The 17,886-nt window shown below is 39.5% G+C and overlaps 2 protein-coding genes across 2 annotated transcripts in view; both read left to right on the top strand.

Annotated features, from left to right (window-relative positions):
- The window catches only part of LOC122811072 (diacylglycerol kinase zeta-like), a 3,109,428-nt gene that overhangs the window by 959,032 nt on the left and 2,132,510 nt on the right, over positions 1-17,886 (top strand). The gene's annotated exons all lie outside the window — the stretch shown is intronic.
- LOC122811070 lies at positions 12,731-14,450 on the top strand. Its single transcript, XM_044082628.1, has one exon. The coding sequence runs from the start codon at positions 13,103-13,105 to the stop codon at positions 14,159-14,161; it is 1,059 nt and encodes a 352-aa protein (XP_043938563.1). The 5' UTR covers positions 12,731-13,102; the 3' UTR covers positions 14,162-14,450.

Raw genomic sequence — 17,886 nt, 5'->3', positions numbered from 1 at the left:
TAAGTCTAGACTTCTTTTGCAGTTTTAGTGCAGGCATTGCTAAGACCATTATCAACGAACCCCGACTCTCATCTTTCCTCTTCCCACTGTGTTTAAGCTTCGATAGTCTACCCATATAGCTTAGTTTACTGCAGCAGTGAACAAACGATGAACATAGCACAGTTTAAATAAACTTATCATAACAAAATATATTTGAATGGATCACTGCTGCAGTAGATACTCCTCTCCATTCTTCTTATTTTTTGGATGATTTTCTTTGTCAGAGTGAGGACATTCATTTTAGCATTGACCTGTTTGAGGGCTCTAGCCTCCCTTCTTCAGTTAGCATGAAAGCTCTGAAGGCCTTGGTGCCCAAACCACTGGATTTCTCCTTACTTTGCTGGAGCTTTCAATAGCCTGGATGCTTGGAAGGTGCCCTTAAACTTTGGAAGCTGGCTGGTTGGCTGTTCTATCCCAGTCAGGATATAACCCATATAATTTAGGCTACTGCAGCTGTAATTCATTCAAACACCTACTGCTATGACAGGTTTGCTTAGACAACCTGACTTTAAGAGATGAAAGACAAATCTAATTTATTCAAAGCTTAAATACGTAAGGCAGTTATTTTAAGCATTTTTACCGATAAATCAAAATTCAGTAGTTTACTTTATTGGTAATTGTGCCATGTGATTCATACACATCACTGACAAAGGTGTTACTGTGAGTGGGTCAAGAGGTGAGGGACATTGCAGTTTCTAACGTTTAGTAGATTTACATTTAAGTTCTAAACAATCTGTAGTTTGTTAAAGAACAGTTAGCAAAATGCCATTTTATTGATATGCCAGAGATAATTTTTTTACCAGCAGATATTTGTGCTTACAGCAAAACTGTTTTTTTTTTTTTTCTTTGTGGCACTTTTCTCAGAAACCAACTTGGTATTGTCGCATGCATGACTTTGGATGTCTACGATTATTCATATATTTTGTATTCTTCATACCAGATTAATAGTAATAATGGTTAAAATACTTCATTTTTATGAATTCAATACCGAACTGTATCTATTAGGAATAGTGGTGGTGGTGGGATAATTAACAGTCCACTTAATGCACATAGAGCATAGAAAGAGAACAGAAGTTAAACGTTTGCAGATTTTAAATGAAACAGAAAAAGAAATTTCTCTGTTGTGAAATAATTAGGTTTAGTACATTTTTCTTTCATGTATTATGAACAATTACAGCAGGTTAATCTGCAGAAAGACTTTTTTTTTTACTTGTGGTAGTTGGAGATTGTAGGCAAATGAGCTTTTTCTTAGGGTGACTCATCTTGCTTTTAAATACACAAATGGGTTTCAACTCAGTAATATTAACCACCTTGTACATCATCTTTTGCAGCTTTTAAAAAGTCTTCCCCATTCCTCTTGACCATAGCGCCTCTCTCATCTGGCTTCTCCTCTGGTGATAGCTCACATATGCCTCATCTTATCCTAATTACAGCATTACCTTGTGCCATCTTCAGTTTTTCTTGTCTCTCTGAACTGTTGCTGTTAGTCACTTCACTTTATTCTCTATTGCAAATAGTTTTATGGTCATTTTTACCAGTCAGTTTTATAAATATTTAACAAAATACATTTTTTAAAATACTTTGAGGAAGTAGAAGTTTGGTTTGGGAAAGTTTGAGAATAATAACCTTACCACTAAGTACGTGTGTCCATGATGACTATGTTTTTGGATTGTGCATAACTCTTGTAATTGTCAAGACCATTAACTACACAACCAAGCTGAAGACCTAATGCATTCTCTTAAAAAAGAAAAAAATATATAAAATCCAGAAAACAACATCGCTAATAAAGAAGTATCTGAAAACTCTGGAAAAAGTTGGAAGATCCTAAGGGAAGAAAATATTGAGAGGTTCTTCAGATAATGTTAGAAAGTAAAACAGAAAGAAGCAACATATGAAAATGTAGTATTTAGAAAGCTCTCTAAAGCTACAGCATTAAAGAATATGCCTTGTCAAGGACTTCCACTACAAGGAAGTTGCAGCCTGCTAAAATGGTGATAAAGTCACTTTTACAGAAAACATTACCATTTTGTTCTGGTTATTAACAGGGAATGAACTAGAGATGGATATAAAGCTGGAATATCCTGTTAAAAAAGGAGGATGCCTCCAATGTGGCATTCAAGGCTCAGCTATGTGCACTGATTAAGACTGTTCAGAACAGGCTGAGAGAGAAACACACCAGACCACACTGTAAATAAAACACATGTGTGAATGAGGCACAAGCACAAAGAGTTAAAAGATGCCCTAATAGGATTTGCCGTAATGGTTAAGGTCTTCACCTCATAGACACAGGGTTCAAGGTTTGATTTTGACCGTGGGTTGTTGGCTAGGCTTAAAATGGGCCTTCAGGGCATTTACCACAGTGTGTATCTGTCGAAACAATTCCGAAAGTAAAAGAAATGTGCTTTTTTGATTGATATACAAAATAGATATGTAATGCATCCCTACTTTCACATATGAAAAATCACAGTTTTTATGTAGGGGCTTTGCTTTCACTCCCTCTTAGTTCTGTATGCCAACTTCACTTAGTGCTTATGAAACATATTGCACAATAGCCAACCATGGCATAGTCAACTTCTGAAGTTGAGTAAAATATACAATGCAGCTGCATAGTCAATTAATTTAACTACAGTCATATGTTTTACATGTGCGGTTGATATATACATATATATATATATATATATATATATATATATATGTATTTATTTATTTTTATCTATACTTAACACACACACGTATGTGAAGATAATTTTAGAAATATAAATCCTGACGACCTCTGGTGAAAACTTAAAAGTTGATAGATGGCTGATGATAATGTTTAGGATGTTGCAACTAAGTTTCATTTTCATTTCAAAAACAGAAAAGCATGACTGAACTGCTGACATGAACTAATTCAGTATAAAGTTTGCAATTCGCCCGTTCTGTCTAATGCTAGTACAGGGAATGTTAAGGCCAAAATGATAGCATCAGGTGAAGAATCAGATCAACAGATCTTAATCCAAAATCCTTCTTCCTCCTCCTCCTCCATTCAGTACAGTGTAGAGGGCAGAAGCTGCTGAATAAAATGGAATAAATGAAAAAAAAACATACATTTTTGAATAAGCTGATCCATAGCAAGAGTTCATCTTCAGTCAAAGGTGTTGTATATAAAGTGATAAAAAGTCTTTTGAAAGATTTAGTTGAAAATTGACATCAAGTTAATACATAACTGCTTAATATCTACAGTCTGAGCAGGAAAAGGATAGAAGTTCCTATATAACCTGATGTACGATTTGTAAGTAAATTCCACTACATTCATAACAGAAAAGTGAGATGGAAGGGATTTATTTACGGTGGTACAGTATCATGGTAACTGATTCGGCTGAAAACTAACAATTTAAAATATAACTCCGTTTCACCTTTCAGATGAAACAGAGAGTTGGTCTTGCATGAGCTGGTGTAGTACCAAAATGTTAGTCATTTATAAAAACTGAATAGATTGGCACAAGTTTAATCTCCATTTTCTGCGTGTAAGCACAATAAATTAAAAACTAGCTGCAAGTTCTGTTTTGCGTAAAAGTAGTATTTAAAATGAATTGGAATTTTCCATAGAAAGTTTAATAACTGATATCACAAACCCTAACCCCTTGTGCAGGTGGGTAGATTGAGACATGTAGGGATACCAGTCCTAGAGTTTCCCTGAAGGATGCTAGTAGTATAACTGAAGAAAATCCGTCAAAAATTACTTTATTTATTTACATTTGTTTACTGGGAAAGTCCGACTGGGCCATAAGCCCATTTTCAGCAGAGGCCCTGGGAGAAAAATTCCACAGAAATACAAGCAATATACAATAATTAGATAGTACAACAGTATAATACATACAGTAAGATGCAGAATAGATATGTTCTACTTAGTCTATACAAAGTAGTAGTCAATACAGTTTTCTAGTAGATACAGGTTCAAAAAGAAAAACACAAGCATTTCAGTGAATGCTGTGAGAAAAAATAAAGTTAGTAGTGTTTACATATTAAATAGTAGATGTTAAGTTGTCAATCTCGCCTTCATTCTTGCTTGATGGGGCTCGAGAGTCTCTTTTACCAGCTCGAGGCAGCCCCATATCCCATGATGCAAGGCAGTAAGTACCCAGATCAGGAGGTCTTCTTTTGCCAGCTCCTGGTAAGTTGTTCACTTTTGTGATTTTTAAGCCCCTTTTAGTCAAAAACCTTTTATTGTTAGTTTTTAAGTTTAAATTGACTTTTTCTGACAGAAATTCCCTGTCTCCTTTAATTTTTTGTTAGTCAATCTTTAATCCCTATCTGTTAGGGTGTGTGTGTGCTGGTTTATAGAATACCTTTTGGTATTTTATTTAACTTAATTTTGACTGGTGTGTGTGTGTGTCTTTTTCAGCACCATGTCAAATGTGACTCGTGCTGTCAGAAGATGTCTCTGACAGGCGGTCACACTTCTTTGGGCCCTCTTCACCTGCAGGACTCATTTGTCACTCCTTCAGCCAGAGAGTCCTGCAGGAGAGAATAAACTGATTCTTAGGGGCCTTCTTAAGCCAGAGGGCTCTCCGCTAAGTCGGCTCCACCAAAATCAGTAAAATCTTCCAAGGCCCAGGCTTCTGTATCTAAGCACTGAGTCGAGATCTTCCTGTCGGCTCGCCCGACAGGATCTATGATGGCTCATTCCAGGAAGAGGTCGAGGTCTCCTTCTTCACCTCTATCTTCAAGGTCATCCAGGTTATCAGACCATGACCTAGAGAGAGTGGTCAGTAGATTACTCAAGTCACAGGTACTGGCCCAAATGTTACACAGTCCGTCTCAACAGGCGACTGTTGGTCCCAGTTCCTCCTTCAACTCTACCCCAGAGCTTGGAGTTGGAGTCTTCGGTTAATGCGACGGCTGGAGGGCGGATACCCCTTCTGTTCCTTCAGCCTCTACTCTTATCTCCTCTTGAGACCTTCCTTAGAGGGATCTTCCATGGTCTCCTCCGGGGTGAGTGGCATTGGACCCTTGTCCTGGAGCCTCGGCCTTGGTGAGCTCGGCTCCGACATCTGCCTCGGAGACTTCCCTTCGGTGGCCCCTGGAGTTCCTAGCTCCGGGTTCTCTCGGACCTGCCTGGGAGGGAGGTGATGAAGAGTGTACTGGCCACTGGTATCAGTCAGCAGTCTGTTCCGCTCCTCCCTCTATAGTACCTGTTGACATCTCTGCCACTTCTCTTGCTACAGGACCCAGAGATCCTCCGCCTCAGGTTTCCCATTGGGAATTCCCCTCTTCCGAGGATTCTCCAGATCCTCCTAGGAAGAAAGGGAAGAGGAAGCATGTAGACTCCCGAGTCTGTCACGGATACTGACTTTGATGAGTCAGAGGGATCCCCTAGATCCCCTCTGAGGATGTCTCCTTCTCAGACATCCTAGAACTCCTTAAACAGAGGGAAACTGGCCCACCAACAATCCCTCTGAGGATGAGTCAGTATACCTAGAGGCGTTTGGATCTCGGCCCTCCACCTCCTGGGTATCTTTATGCAGGTGATTGCGGCAGCTCCTGACTCTGTAGAGCCAGTCCCTAGGAGGCCTTCAAAATTTATCACTGCTCCGGCGACAAACAATTCCTTACTAAGGTGTCCCGCTGATGCCATGGTGGTGGCGAACTTGCAGATCCTTCGTCCATCCTCCTAATAAGGACTCTAGGACCATGGATGCGGATGTTTTCATCAGCGACCTTTGCTATGCTGAATTACCTATGTCACTTCACCAGACTCCAAAGGGATATCCTGAAGGAGCTGGGAGAAGTAGTTCAGGATCCTACAGCTGCAGGGGCTCAAGAAAAAATTGCTTCTCAGCTAGGAACCCTCAATTCCATTGCAAACTCCTCCATAATATCTTATGCTGCGGATGGAAGCCTGGATGCGGCTATGTGATTTTTCACAAATTCTCCCTTTGATGGGTCAGCTTTGTTTGGCCCTTAGGTGAAGACTCTTTCTGCTGTTGGAGTCCGTTTTCCCCCTTCTAGGCCTTATCCCAAAGGACAGAAGGGTGGAATCCCAAGGAGTCACGCCAGATTCACGTGGTCAGTTTACCCCTAGAGGCAGAGGTAGAGGCAGAGGAAAACCAGGGAAACAGGGAGCCTCTCTCTGACAAGCCCTTTCAGCATCCCTGAGGTGTTGCCCGGCTGTCTCTCCTTGGAGGCAGTCGGGAAGATTATCACTGTACCCAGAAGCCTGGCATTCCCTCACTCAAGACAGATGGGTACAGTCGATCATATCCAAGGGTTACATAATTCCTTTCGAGGAAAGTCCTTTCCCTCAAACTCCCTTCCAGATGTACCACCGGTCTAAGGGACATTGCAGAGTTAGAAATCAAAACTACTGCAAAAAGAGCCATTCAGCCAGTTACAATAGACCATTCAGAGCCGGAATCTACTCAAGGTTCTTTTGGAGACTGGAGACCAATATTGGATCTCAGCAGACTCAACAAGTCTGTCAAGAAGACAAGATTCGAATGGTCACTCTTCAGTCAATTCTGCCCTTCTTACAGAAGGACAACTGGATGTGCTCAATAGATCTTCAGGATCTATCACATCAAAATTCACAGTTCAGAGCCCTGCCCTTTGGTCTCACTACAGCCCCCAGAGTGTTCACCAAATGCATGGCTGTCAGCCACCACCAGACATCAGCTTATACAAGCCAGGGATTACACAATAGACCTTTGTTCTCATTTGGGCATCTCAATCAACTTGAAAAGTCATCCTCTTAAACACTGTTCGGATGTCAGCTACCCTTACAGAACAAAGAGTTTCAGACATTCAGACTCATGTCAGGATCATTAGTGGATGCTGTTCACACAGTGGTCATACCAGCCCAGATTCTGGTGACACAAACATGCAAAGAACATCTTGCTTGGTGGATCACATCGTCTCAGGTTCACCAAGGCAGGTGCTTTGTACCTCCGTCCCGATAGCCACTGTCACCACGGATGCCTCCCTGATCGGGTGGGGGTCATTATCAGGGCAGGATGGTTCATACCATCTGCACATAAATGTCCTGGAGATGAGAGCAGTGCTTTCCACACAGACAACATGTCTGTAGTTTGGTATATCAACAAAAAGTCCAGACTTTGGCAATGGGCGATCTCCTCTCATCGGTTTTGGGAAAACCAACACTATAGCGGACAGATTGAGCAGAGCTATCCTCATGCCTCACGAGTGGTCTCTCAAGCAATCATCTTTTGCTACTCCCCAAAACAGCAAATGTCCAGACTTCTTCAGCCTCTTCCCTCTATCAGGCCATCCCCCTGACCCAGGATTGGCCCCAGGGACTTCTTTATGCCTTCCTCCATTTCCTCTGATCCCTCAGGTGATCCATTTGAGAGCCAAATTGATTCTCATTGCCCCTTACTGGCCTCGACAAGTTTGGTTCCCGTTCCTCCATCATCACCTTTTGGTGCAGCCGTGGCATCTGGACCCAGTGCCAGATCTACTGATTCACCAATCCGGTCAGCTGCGGTCAATCCCTTCTCTCAACCTCACAGCATGGTTGCTCCACTTCCTTCCTTAGCCAGGCTTCCTTTGATCTCAGTTAGAGACATCATTAAAATCCTCTACCAGGAGGATTTACACAAGCAAATGGAAACGTTTCTCTTATTGGGCTAAGGCCCAAAATATTGATCCTTTTGTTCAGGCAGTTCTGGACTTCTTAGCAGAGATTTTTCATGCAGGCTCCTCTTCTTCCACAGTCAGAGTTCAATTGGCTGCTATTTCTAATTTTCATGTCGGGATAGCAGATCATAATATTATGTCCCATAGGCTCTGCAGGGCCTTCTTGAAAGGAATTTTCCTACTAAAGCCTCCAATCAGGAATCCTCCTCCTCAGTGGGATCTAAATTTAGTGCTGACATCCTTGATTCTTCCCCCAGCTGTTTCTTGTTCCCTGAAATATCTTTCTTGGAAAACTTTATTCCTAGTGGCTATTACATCTGCCAGGAGGGTGTCTGAACTTCATGCTCTTTGTATTTGGTTTTTCACAAAGACAGAGTATCTTTGAGAACTAATCCATCCTTTCTTCAAAGAACAATCTGAATCAATCCATTGATCTCCTGTATTTTTCCTAACTATTCAGATAGAGCTGAACAAAAGCTACATTATCTTGATGTCCACCGACAACTTAGATATTATTTGGACAGAACAAAAAAATTGAGAAAATCTGATCAACTTTTTATTTCCTATGCGGATAATAAAAAGGCCTTCCTGTTTCTAAAGTGACTTTGTCCAGATGGCTTTCTGGTCATCACTGAAATTTATACACTCAGGGGAAAACAGCTGTGCTCAAAACCTAAAGCACATTCAACTAGGAGTTTAGCTACTTCTACAGCTTTTCAAGCTAGACTTCCTTTGGACACTATCTGTGCAGCGGCCACTCCTCACACTTTTGTTTCCCATTACAAATTGGACTTGGCCTCCAGGGACAGAGCCAGTTTTGGCTCTACAGTCCTCAAGAGTTTGTTCCTTTGAGCCACCCAGGGTAGAGGTGCGGTCCCATCAAGCAAGAATGAAGGCGAGATTGACAACTTAACATTAAGAAGTTATGTACCGCGTTCCATGTTAGTTGTCTTCTCCCTCCTTCCCCCTGGCCTGGACAGACCTTGTATAAGAAACTATTATGCTAAAGACCATTCAGACCTGGTCCTTTTCCATCTGTAAGTTTCTTCTTCCTTTGGGAAGTATTTTATGCTTGGTATTATTGCCCTTTGGCAACAAACGAGATCTGGGTACTTACTGCCTTGCATCATGGGATATGGGGCTGCCTAACCCATCAAGCAAGAAAGAAGGCGAGAAGGCAACTAACATGGAACGTTATGGTAGGTACATAACTTCTTATTATCACCAAATGACATTTCCTATATATATGTATATATATATATATATGTATATATATATGTATATATATATATATATATATATATATATATATATATATATATATATATATATATATATATATATATATATATATATATATATTTTTTTTTTTTTTTTTGAGTAGTAATAAACACTGAGGAGTGGGAGAAAATAAGATAAGGAGTAGACAGTGTGTTGAGAGAGTTATAGATATCTTGTCACTCCGGTTTGGCAGTGGAGCAGTGCCAGTTCTTGGATAGATTTTCAAACAGTAGTTGTTTAAAACTGGTAGATGCAGGTGTGTTTTGGAGGGTGTGGGGTAGAGAGTTCCATAATTTGGCTATATGATTTGAAAATAGGACTTCACCATGAGTGTTGTTAGCTTTGTTTACTGTGAGAAAGTTTGTCTGCAGATCTTAGACTTCATAGGCATGAGTATGAGGGATGGGCAACTGTCAGAATGGAAGATGATATTGTGTGTGAATTTAAGTTTGTAGAGATGAAGAAGGTTAGGTAGCTCAAGACAATTTAATTTATGTTGAGCAATACAATGGTGGGGAAGTTTAGCTGTAAAATGGGATGTTTTGTTGTAGCATGTTTTCAGTTTGGTTAAGTCTGATTTTTTTAAGTTGGTAAAGAGGGGGAAAGCATATAGGAGTATAGAGAGGAGGAAGGTTCTGGATATGGCTAGTCTGGTATTGTCAGTGAGGAATGGCTTGCTTCTGTACAGTGACCCAAGTTTGATGTGAACTTTCTTAATTGTGGTGGCTATGTGTTGGTCAAATCTGAGTTTGTTGTCAATTGCCACTGCAAGGAGTTTTGTATGCTCAACTGGTTGGATGACTGTGTTGTTTGCTGAGAGAATAGTGAAAGAAGGGGTGGTCGGTGATTGTATCATTTGACCCTGAACACAGCACTTTGATTAGCTTAGTCAACAAACTTAAGGTAAAGATTATTGATGCTGCTATCGTTGTCAAGTTAAGTGCTCAACCCTGACCTGGACTAAGATGATGTAGGCATGATTGGCTTTGAGGCTAGGATTGAAAAGGATATCAGAAATGTACCAAATTAGTAATGGTTGAGGTTTTAAGTGTGGTAAAGTTGAAACTGATTTCAGTCTAATGGGTCAAGGTTGAAAGGGCAGTCAAGGTTAAGGTTCCTTGACCTGACTTCATGCTAGTGGTCAGGAAGGATTGAACTCCTTAAAAACCCGATGCTTGAACTGAGGTTGAGATAAGAGTTTAACACCAAGGATATCATTCTCAAAAAAGAAAATGAGTAGGCAGCTGAAAGAATGATCATATTAAGAAGGTACATTCCAGATATGAAGAACAAAAAAAAAAAAGGAATCCATAAGAACCAAATAACTCTGAGGCCCTGTTTTCCATTACTGTGCCCAAACAGGGCACAAGTAAGACTAATAGAAATAAAAAAATGATGAAGTAAATGAAAAACATAGAGAACAGAGACCAGATAAAGAAAACTTGTAAATATGGAACTTAATGTAGAAGCTTTAGCAATGAAAAGCATCCAGAGGAATGGACTAAATTACTTCTACCGGAGTCAACAAAAAGAAAAAAAAAAATCAGATAAACTAAAAATAAAAATAGTAGCATGGGGCTATATACTAATGCATCTTACTCATGGCAAAAGAGATCTGGAGAAAGGGTTATTAGTCACACAGCATTAAGGATAAATCAAGGGGGTCAAGTACCCTGGGCAAGTTTGAATTCTGGGCTGTCTTAAGTTTTGCCAGCCTTAATCCTTGAAGGTATTGCTGAAACTTATAGTCTCAAATCCAGCCATTATGTCATGCTAAAATCAGTCACAATGTTGTCTTTGAAATAATCAATTATCAGTCTATGTTTCCAGAACAGGAAATCTTATTTGAAAGACTGAAGATTACCATGGATGTATGTGAATATCTTGGGTATTGCATGATGAGAACTCTGTAAAGTTCTAAGTCCTAACTGTGACATATGACATATCCTGTACTACAGAAAAACTGCCAGCTCATTTATCGTATTCAGAGCTGCATCCCGGGTATATTGTTTCAGTGATATACCAAGATATGTTGTTGTTCTATAAAGGAGCCCTATCACTGATCAATCAGACCTTATCTATGTGGCTTACCCCTCATATTGTCTTTCATTATTTACAAAGCAGATTGCATTAAAGATGCTGCCACTTCTAATGTTCACTTTAAGAATATATATCAAGCTATTTCCTAGTCATCCATCGACTCATTCACCAAACACTAAAAGCATCATGGCAGATTTTGAAAGGGTAATGTTCTTGGATAACTTGTCTTAGCAGTCTACCACGCTTTATCAGTTTTGTAGGACTAGGACTGCTTTGGAGTCTGGCAGAAATAAATGCAACTAAATGGCAGAGTCCTCTGAAAGAAAATATATTTACCAGTATGTTATACCAGTATGTTATACCCTTCTGGTGTCCCTATTCCAGATGTATTGATGGTGGAATGACTGTCTTGCCTGTCTCTATTTCTTGTGCTTCTACTTTCTTGCACTTGTTTATCACAAGATGCATATTTCTGTTTAGAAGTGCTGAAGATGGCCAAGGGTAACCTTTTTTTTATGTATATATGGAGCACATAACAGTTGGGACTTATATTGTATCATTGAGGTATCTGGAGCACATTATAGCTGGGATTTATATTATACCACTGAGTTATCAGAAACTTGAAACACATATGGTCAAGACCATATCATCTAAAGTTTTGCAAGGGGTCATGTTAGTCCACACCCCCTGCAAATACAGTGGAGAAAAGGGTAAATTCCTGACTGAAGGACTGTGCGTAGATTGTGGTACAGTAGGGATTGGGGATATACACTTTTCCACACTGTAGAGTGAACTTGGAGTTGGTATATGTAATTTTCAGGGATGTGGGACTGCAGGGGGGCTTGCCCCCCCCCACCGCAAACATATCTCCACTTTTCGGAAACTTAATCATATGGTCTCAAGCATATGAATTTCAAGTTTCCAAAAACTCAGTGATATAATATAAATCTGACTGCTGTCATCAGAGAAGCATGTGGAGTAGATGTAAATAGTGGCATTGCCTTTTTCTTTCTGGGAAAAACCTTTAGTTGAACTTTGGGCTGGATTATGATGGACAGCAATGAGTGAATGCCTTTTTGTTCTATTTCCCATATCAGCATTCTCTCCTTTTAAGATCTACTTGTATACTGACTGGAATATACCTTTACCATGAGGGAAGGTTATGGTCTTGCACATTACTGCATAATTCATAGTAACCCTTGGCTCCCCTGGCAGTATAAGACAGATGATTTTTGCCATCTGCATTTACCACATCTTTGAAAGATCCAAGATAAAAAGACAAAAAGCCAAACTAATAAAGCCACAAATGTATGCCAGGAACTGGAACTAGTTTTTGGTTTGTGGACACTTCCAGTTCCTGGCGTACATTTGTGGTTACATCTTTAAAAGATGCCATTTTATACTGCCATATGAAGTTTGTGTCCCCCTTTGTAGTGTCCAAATAGAACATATGAGCTACTTTTCAAAAAGCTGGCCTTTCTGAGATCAGGAGCTACAGGTGTGCAATAGTGAACCTAGTGAGATAGAGAAACAGGAGAACAAGACCACTAAGGCAAAAATGATTGAGGACAGAAAGACAGCATAGGCATGGATAGCTGAAAAAAGAAGTTGGATACATGAACAAGTATTCGGTATATACAGCTACAATAAAATTATGTATGCTATGTTATGTTATGATGGTGATACATGCATATGTCTAACTGCTGCTATATTTAATTTTATTCTACAGTCTAAATGGGGGAGGGACTACCTGCTTGCAGATGAATTTTAAGAATGGCAGTCAAGGGCCGGATCTTCTTGCAACAGTACCCATAAATGCGGGGCAGCTGCGAATCCTTGATGTTGAAGAAAATTTGCCTTTAGGTGTAACAAAATGTGTTGCAGTTATGGTGCTAGAGATTTAATTTTGATTTATTGACTGGAGATTGCTGGACTAAGCAAATTTAACATTTTGATCATGATGCTGGATAGCTGTTTCTTTTCAGTGCATTGTGCTTTATGAGGCAGCATGACAGCAATGACCCTTTATTGGATTTGTTGACTTCCTTATTAAGAACCGATATAATTGCTTGTGTTTTATGTTTCATTGGCATTTCATCCCAACATAATGGATGCATTTTTCAAGCGACATTTCAGGAAAAAAGAATCTTCTTCAAAGGCTACACCAGAGTACTGCAGACGCCGACGCCCTAGTGCAGCAGTGTCAACCAGCAAGGCCAGACGAGGGTCAAATGCAGGCTTGCCTTCTGCTGTACTGATGCAGAGACGACGTTCAAGTGCACAAGTGCAAGAATCTCCTTTGAGCATGACGAAAACAACTGCTAAGCTTACTGGTACTAAAGGTCGGCGTCGGTCAAGCACAACAACCCCTTGCCTTAATCCCAGGTTTGCAGTCCGAAGAAAAAGAGGAAGTAGTTTACGTACTATAGACACTCATCTTCTCAGTCCTTCCATGCTTCTTGCCAGCTTAATCCACATGGCAAATGATGAAGGACAGAGCCGAAGTGCTTCTGTAAGAGACTGTGAAACAGAAAATGACATTGGTGTGCTTGCTTGTGGGAGTCATACCCATTGTTCAAGCGGATCTGATGTTGATGGTGACCTTTTCTTCAGTGAAGGCAGCTGGAGTGAAACCATGTCTTCTGAGTCAGAAGAAGAGGAGGAGGAGGAGGCGGCTGAAAGGGAGGGTGTAATAGCTGAAACAAAGCACAGTCAAACAGCACAAGTGGAAGCATTGTATCCAGCCCTTGTGGAACGTATCCATACTAGACCTATCATTTGGCCACCCCAATGTCTGAGGCGTAATTCTACTCACCTTCTACCTGCTGAGTTTGTTTATGGAAAAATACAATATGGGCTTTATGGAAATTACAGAAAAATCAGTCAGCGTCGGTGTTCTAGTGATGTCCCTATGAGTGAGAGAATTTCTAAAGTTTCAAGACCTTATTTCGGCAGATATCCACTTCAGAGGGGTCCCTCTTCAAGTAGTCAAGCATCACTGACAGCAAGGAGGAGTTCTGCATCTTCTGTCAACCACATACCCTGCCAGTGGAGAAAAAGAGCTGAATGCAGACAAGAAAACATTGTTCATCATGCAACATGGGATGACATGTTATTGTACGTATATCTCAGCTATAGCGTATATCTTCAGAGGCTGTTAATCTAAACTGTTGCATAATCTACTAGCCTTTTCAGATGTTTTTCTAGTACCACTTTCCATCATCTAATAAACTACATTTTCATTTTGCTTCTTTTTTTTTTTTGTCTGGAATGTGCTTAATCTTTCATGAAATGATTTCTCAGCTTGTATTCATTTTTTGTTATGTGACCTTTGCTAGAATTTCAGGTCCTTGAAGAGCTGAAGTTTTTTAAAGGTTTGTTTTGGTGTTGCTCAGGCTTTTTGGTATAATTATTATGTAATTAAAATAAATGCATTATTTTTTGAGCTCTGCAAGTTTTCCGGGATTCGTAATGGTCATTTATTTGTCATAAGTATAAAAATTTCATTTTTTACAAACCTCAAGTATCCCAGCATAGAATACATTTCAAAATCTCATTTTAAAACCTATTTGTGTAAAGTCTGTGTAGGTACTAACTAGTTCTTAGCCAGCTGTTTAATTTTGCTCTTTGGGTTCATAGTCCTGGCAAGGACTACAGTCACTAAGGTAGAATGTCATGTTTAGAGCAGTGAAAGCTTAAATGTAGCAACACAGGAAAACATATGGAATGACACGCTTTTGTATGTAGCAATTGCTGTAATATTATTGTTTTTGCTAGTATAGTTATATTGGGTAGAACTGACATTGATGTCGCTTTAGAACACAAGGTGTACACTAGCAGAATTGGAGTATTGCTCTGTTTTCAAGTTTTTGCCAAGAGTGAGTTTCTGTCATCTCCTGTTTAAAGTTCCTTTGTACAAACGTCACTAGTGTGCAGTCTTCTGGAGCAGATTTCCAGATTAATGTCCCATTGCTGCAGCAGTAGTTAAGCTGTGTTCAGAGCAGTGCATACGTGTGGGTATGTGGCTACAGAACATAGAGTTCCTCAAGTGAAATGGATGGATCTAATGTTCTTACTTGAGCTTCCCTTGAGACTTAGTGTCATTCTGTGGCAGTCTTCAGTTTTTCATCTTAGAATGTGTTGTCATATGGTTGACCCTACTGTTTGTTGCCTTCTGTGGTCACCTTTTTTCTTTCTTTTTTAGTGATAATCTGATGTTCTTCAACCATAAAAGGAGCAGAATTTTAGCTTTCTTGTCTCTCAACAGCACCAACTACACATGAGGTGCCAGAGAAGTGTTACTTGCTCTTAATGGTATAAGAGTTTGAAGTTTTGCTGTTAACTTTTACTGCAGAAGTTATTTTTTTTTTATTTTAATAAGTCAGTATGTGTACTAAGCTGAGTGAATTCATCTTGTCTGGAACTCGTAGTGTGAGGTTTCGTTTGTTTTACAGTGTGGTGCTTCATTACATAATTTTATTAGTTTGTTTAAATGTGTAATGCAGTGAAAATGTTGTATTACCCCAAAATATATTTTCAGATATGTGTAAAAATGTTTGCTTAACTTCCAAAATTAGTACTTTTTGGTTTGTAACTTTGTGAAGTAACCCTGGCATTACCTAACATGACCAATGTCACCTTTCTCCTTATATTGTGTGACCCCATTTCCTTGTAGATGCTTCTTGCCTTGGATCCTCTTAGAAAGGCTTTCACCCTGTTGTTTGCATGCATCAGGACAGTTTATCTGGCCTTTTTTGTCATGCTTTTCCTCATCCTCTGCATTTGCTGTGGATGGGGCTTAATCATGTTGTTGTGCCTAGTGATATCACCATGATTAAACTCTCAATCTAATAAACTTAACGTATTGTTAAACATTTTCTCATGCCACTGAATTAATTTAGTCTAAGCACTAGATTGTTGCTGAATTACAGAAGTTTCCTTCTCCTTCAGATAGAAGAGAATATTTGTGTAAATGCTTACTCCCACCAAGCAGTGTGTGTCTTTACCAAGCTGATTCCTAGACTGGGAACTCTTGCCATCCACATTGCCTTATTTTTTTTTTACAAGTAAATCAGCTTATGTCAACTTTTCAAAGTAAGCTGGATGTAACATCCATTTTATGCCCTCCATCTCATTGACGTTGAGGTGAGAGATGGAAGACCGAAGGAGAGCAAACCTGCACGTTTATATTTGTATCATTCAGAAAGCATTTGCAGGCTGACTCTTCTCTCCAGCCTAGCTTCTTCTGTGGGCTTTCAGATTAGCAGCAACTAATTCTACATGTGCATTTTTAGATCTGGGCAAGTCCAAATATTTTTGACTCATTTGTGAACTAGCTGCTCTGTTTTTTTAATACAGCTGTGCCTGCAAATCCCTAAGACAACCACTCATTTTGCAAAAGGAAAGATGGTTTTCTTGTGCTGCTTGATTTTTTATGTTTATAGGGTGGGCTCCAGCTTAAATGTTTATAATTAGGCTTTGAACTGCAGAGGTGATAACCAACTGGTGTACCAAAAGCATATATAAAAAGCTATTCATATTCTTATTGTGTGTGTACACTGGTATGATTCTTATGCCATCAATGGGTTTCTGTTTGTTAAGCAACTATTGAAGAGGACAGTAGCAACTTTCTATTGAAAGTGCCTAAATAATCCCAACATTAGCACTGAAATTCCATTTCAGGTGTGGCATATCTTGTACAAGTCTCATAATGTCATTTTAATACAGGTACGTGGTGCTTTTCACACTGGATTTTTGTAAACTTTGTGTTTGAAATCCTTTAGATTTCTTTCTCTTCAGTAATATTGTGTGCATATGTATTTACAGTTGTACTTGTGTGATGTAAATGGTTATTAAACAAAAGAAGTGCTTATTCTGACCTTAATATTCTGTTCTTGAAAAATATTAAGTAAAGCTAATATAAAGGGTGGCAAAATACAGCTGTAGTAGCTAGGAGCTGGCTGCTGAAACCTGTTTTTACGCATCATTGAACAACACTGTGTTTAAAGTAGTCACATTTCGGAGAATATACTACTGTTTATCACCAAAAGTAAATGTGACGAACACTCGCACCTTTTAATGTGAAAAGGACTGTAGACAGGCACTTGTACAGTGTGGTGCATGAGTTCTGCACTCCATCCATTTACACTTGCTCTTTCGTTACAAAAGTACTTGCTGTCCACTTTATTTGGATTCAGTGCATTAAAGTCACTGATAAAAATTGTGCAGAAGTTTTTCTTTGCATGCTTAAGATTGAACACTTTCAGTCATTGTGGAAATAAATCTTATTTACCCTTACACATCTTGTCTTCAACGTTATATATAAATAAGAAACTGTTTGATGTGAAGTTGTTCAATCTCGCTGTTTGTTCTTACATGTGGGTTTGGAGCCGAGCCATCGGCTCTGAGTCAGCCGCTTTCCAAGCTCCAGATCTCTGAGAAGTTCGAGACACAGTCCCTATCCCATGATGCTCTGCTGCCAAACCCAAGATCTAGTTTGCCACTGCAATGGATCGCACGATCTTCAGAGGAAGCTCAGGCCAGTATCTTTTTTTCTTATACATTTGGATATTTAGACTTATAATAACTATCAGGGATCTGATACTTAGTGAGGCTTCACATATTCCTTTTCTTTATTTGTGGTTTAGAGTAGGTATCTAAGCTTGTAGTTTGTCCTTTAGTTCAGAGCGATTTGCTCCTAGGCCTTTAGCCTTCTTGATTTACTCTACTTGACAGGGCTCTGTCAAATGTAATACTCTATCCCCTTATATTCTGTAATTCCTGTATTGAACGTTTGTTTCTTTCTTTATTGTATCCCTTTTCTGTAGTTATTGCATTTCAGGGATCTGAACTTTCTAAGCTGTTTTTGTGGTGTTTTTACAACTGATTGGA

Source organism: Protopterus annectens, chromosome 9.part0 (genome assembly GCF_019279795.1).
Source record: "Protopterus annectens isolate FY-2018-M chromosome 9.part0, PAN1.0, whole genome shotgun sequence".
NCBI lineage: Eukaryota > Metazoa > Chordata > Ceratodontiformes > Protopteridae > Protopterus > Protopterus annectens.
The sequence above is the reverse complement of the archived record's forward strand: the minus strand, read 5'-3'. Positions and strand labels throughout refer to the sequence as shown.

What these genes read in the sequence shown, in the direction of transcription:
- LOC122811070 (XM_044082628.1), top strand. Translation starts at nt 13,103, where the DNA reads ATGGATGCATTTTTCAAGCGACATTTCAGGAAAAAAGAATCTTCTTCA.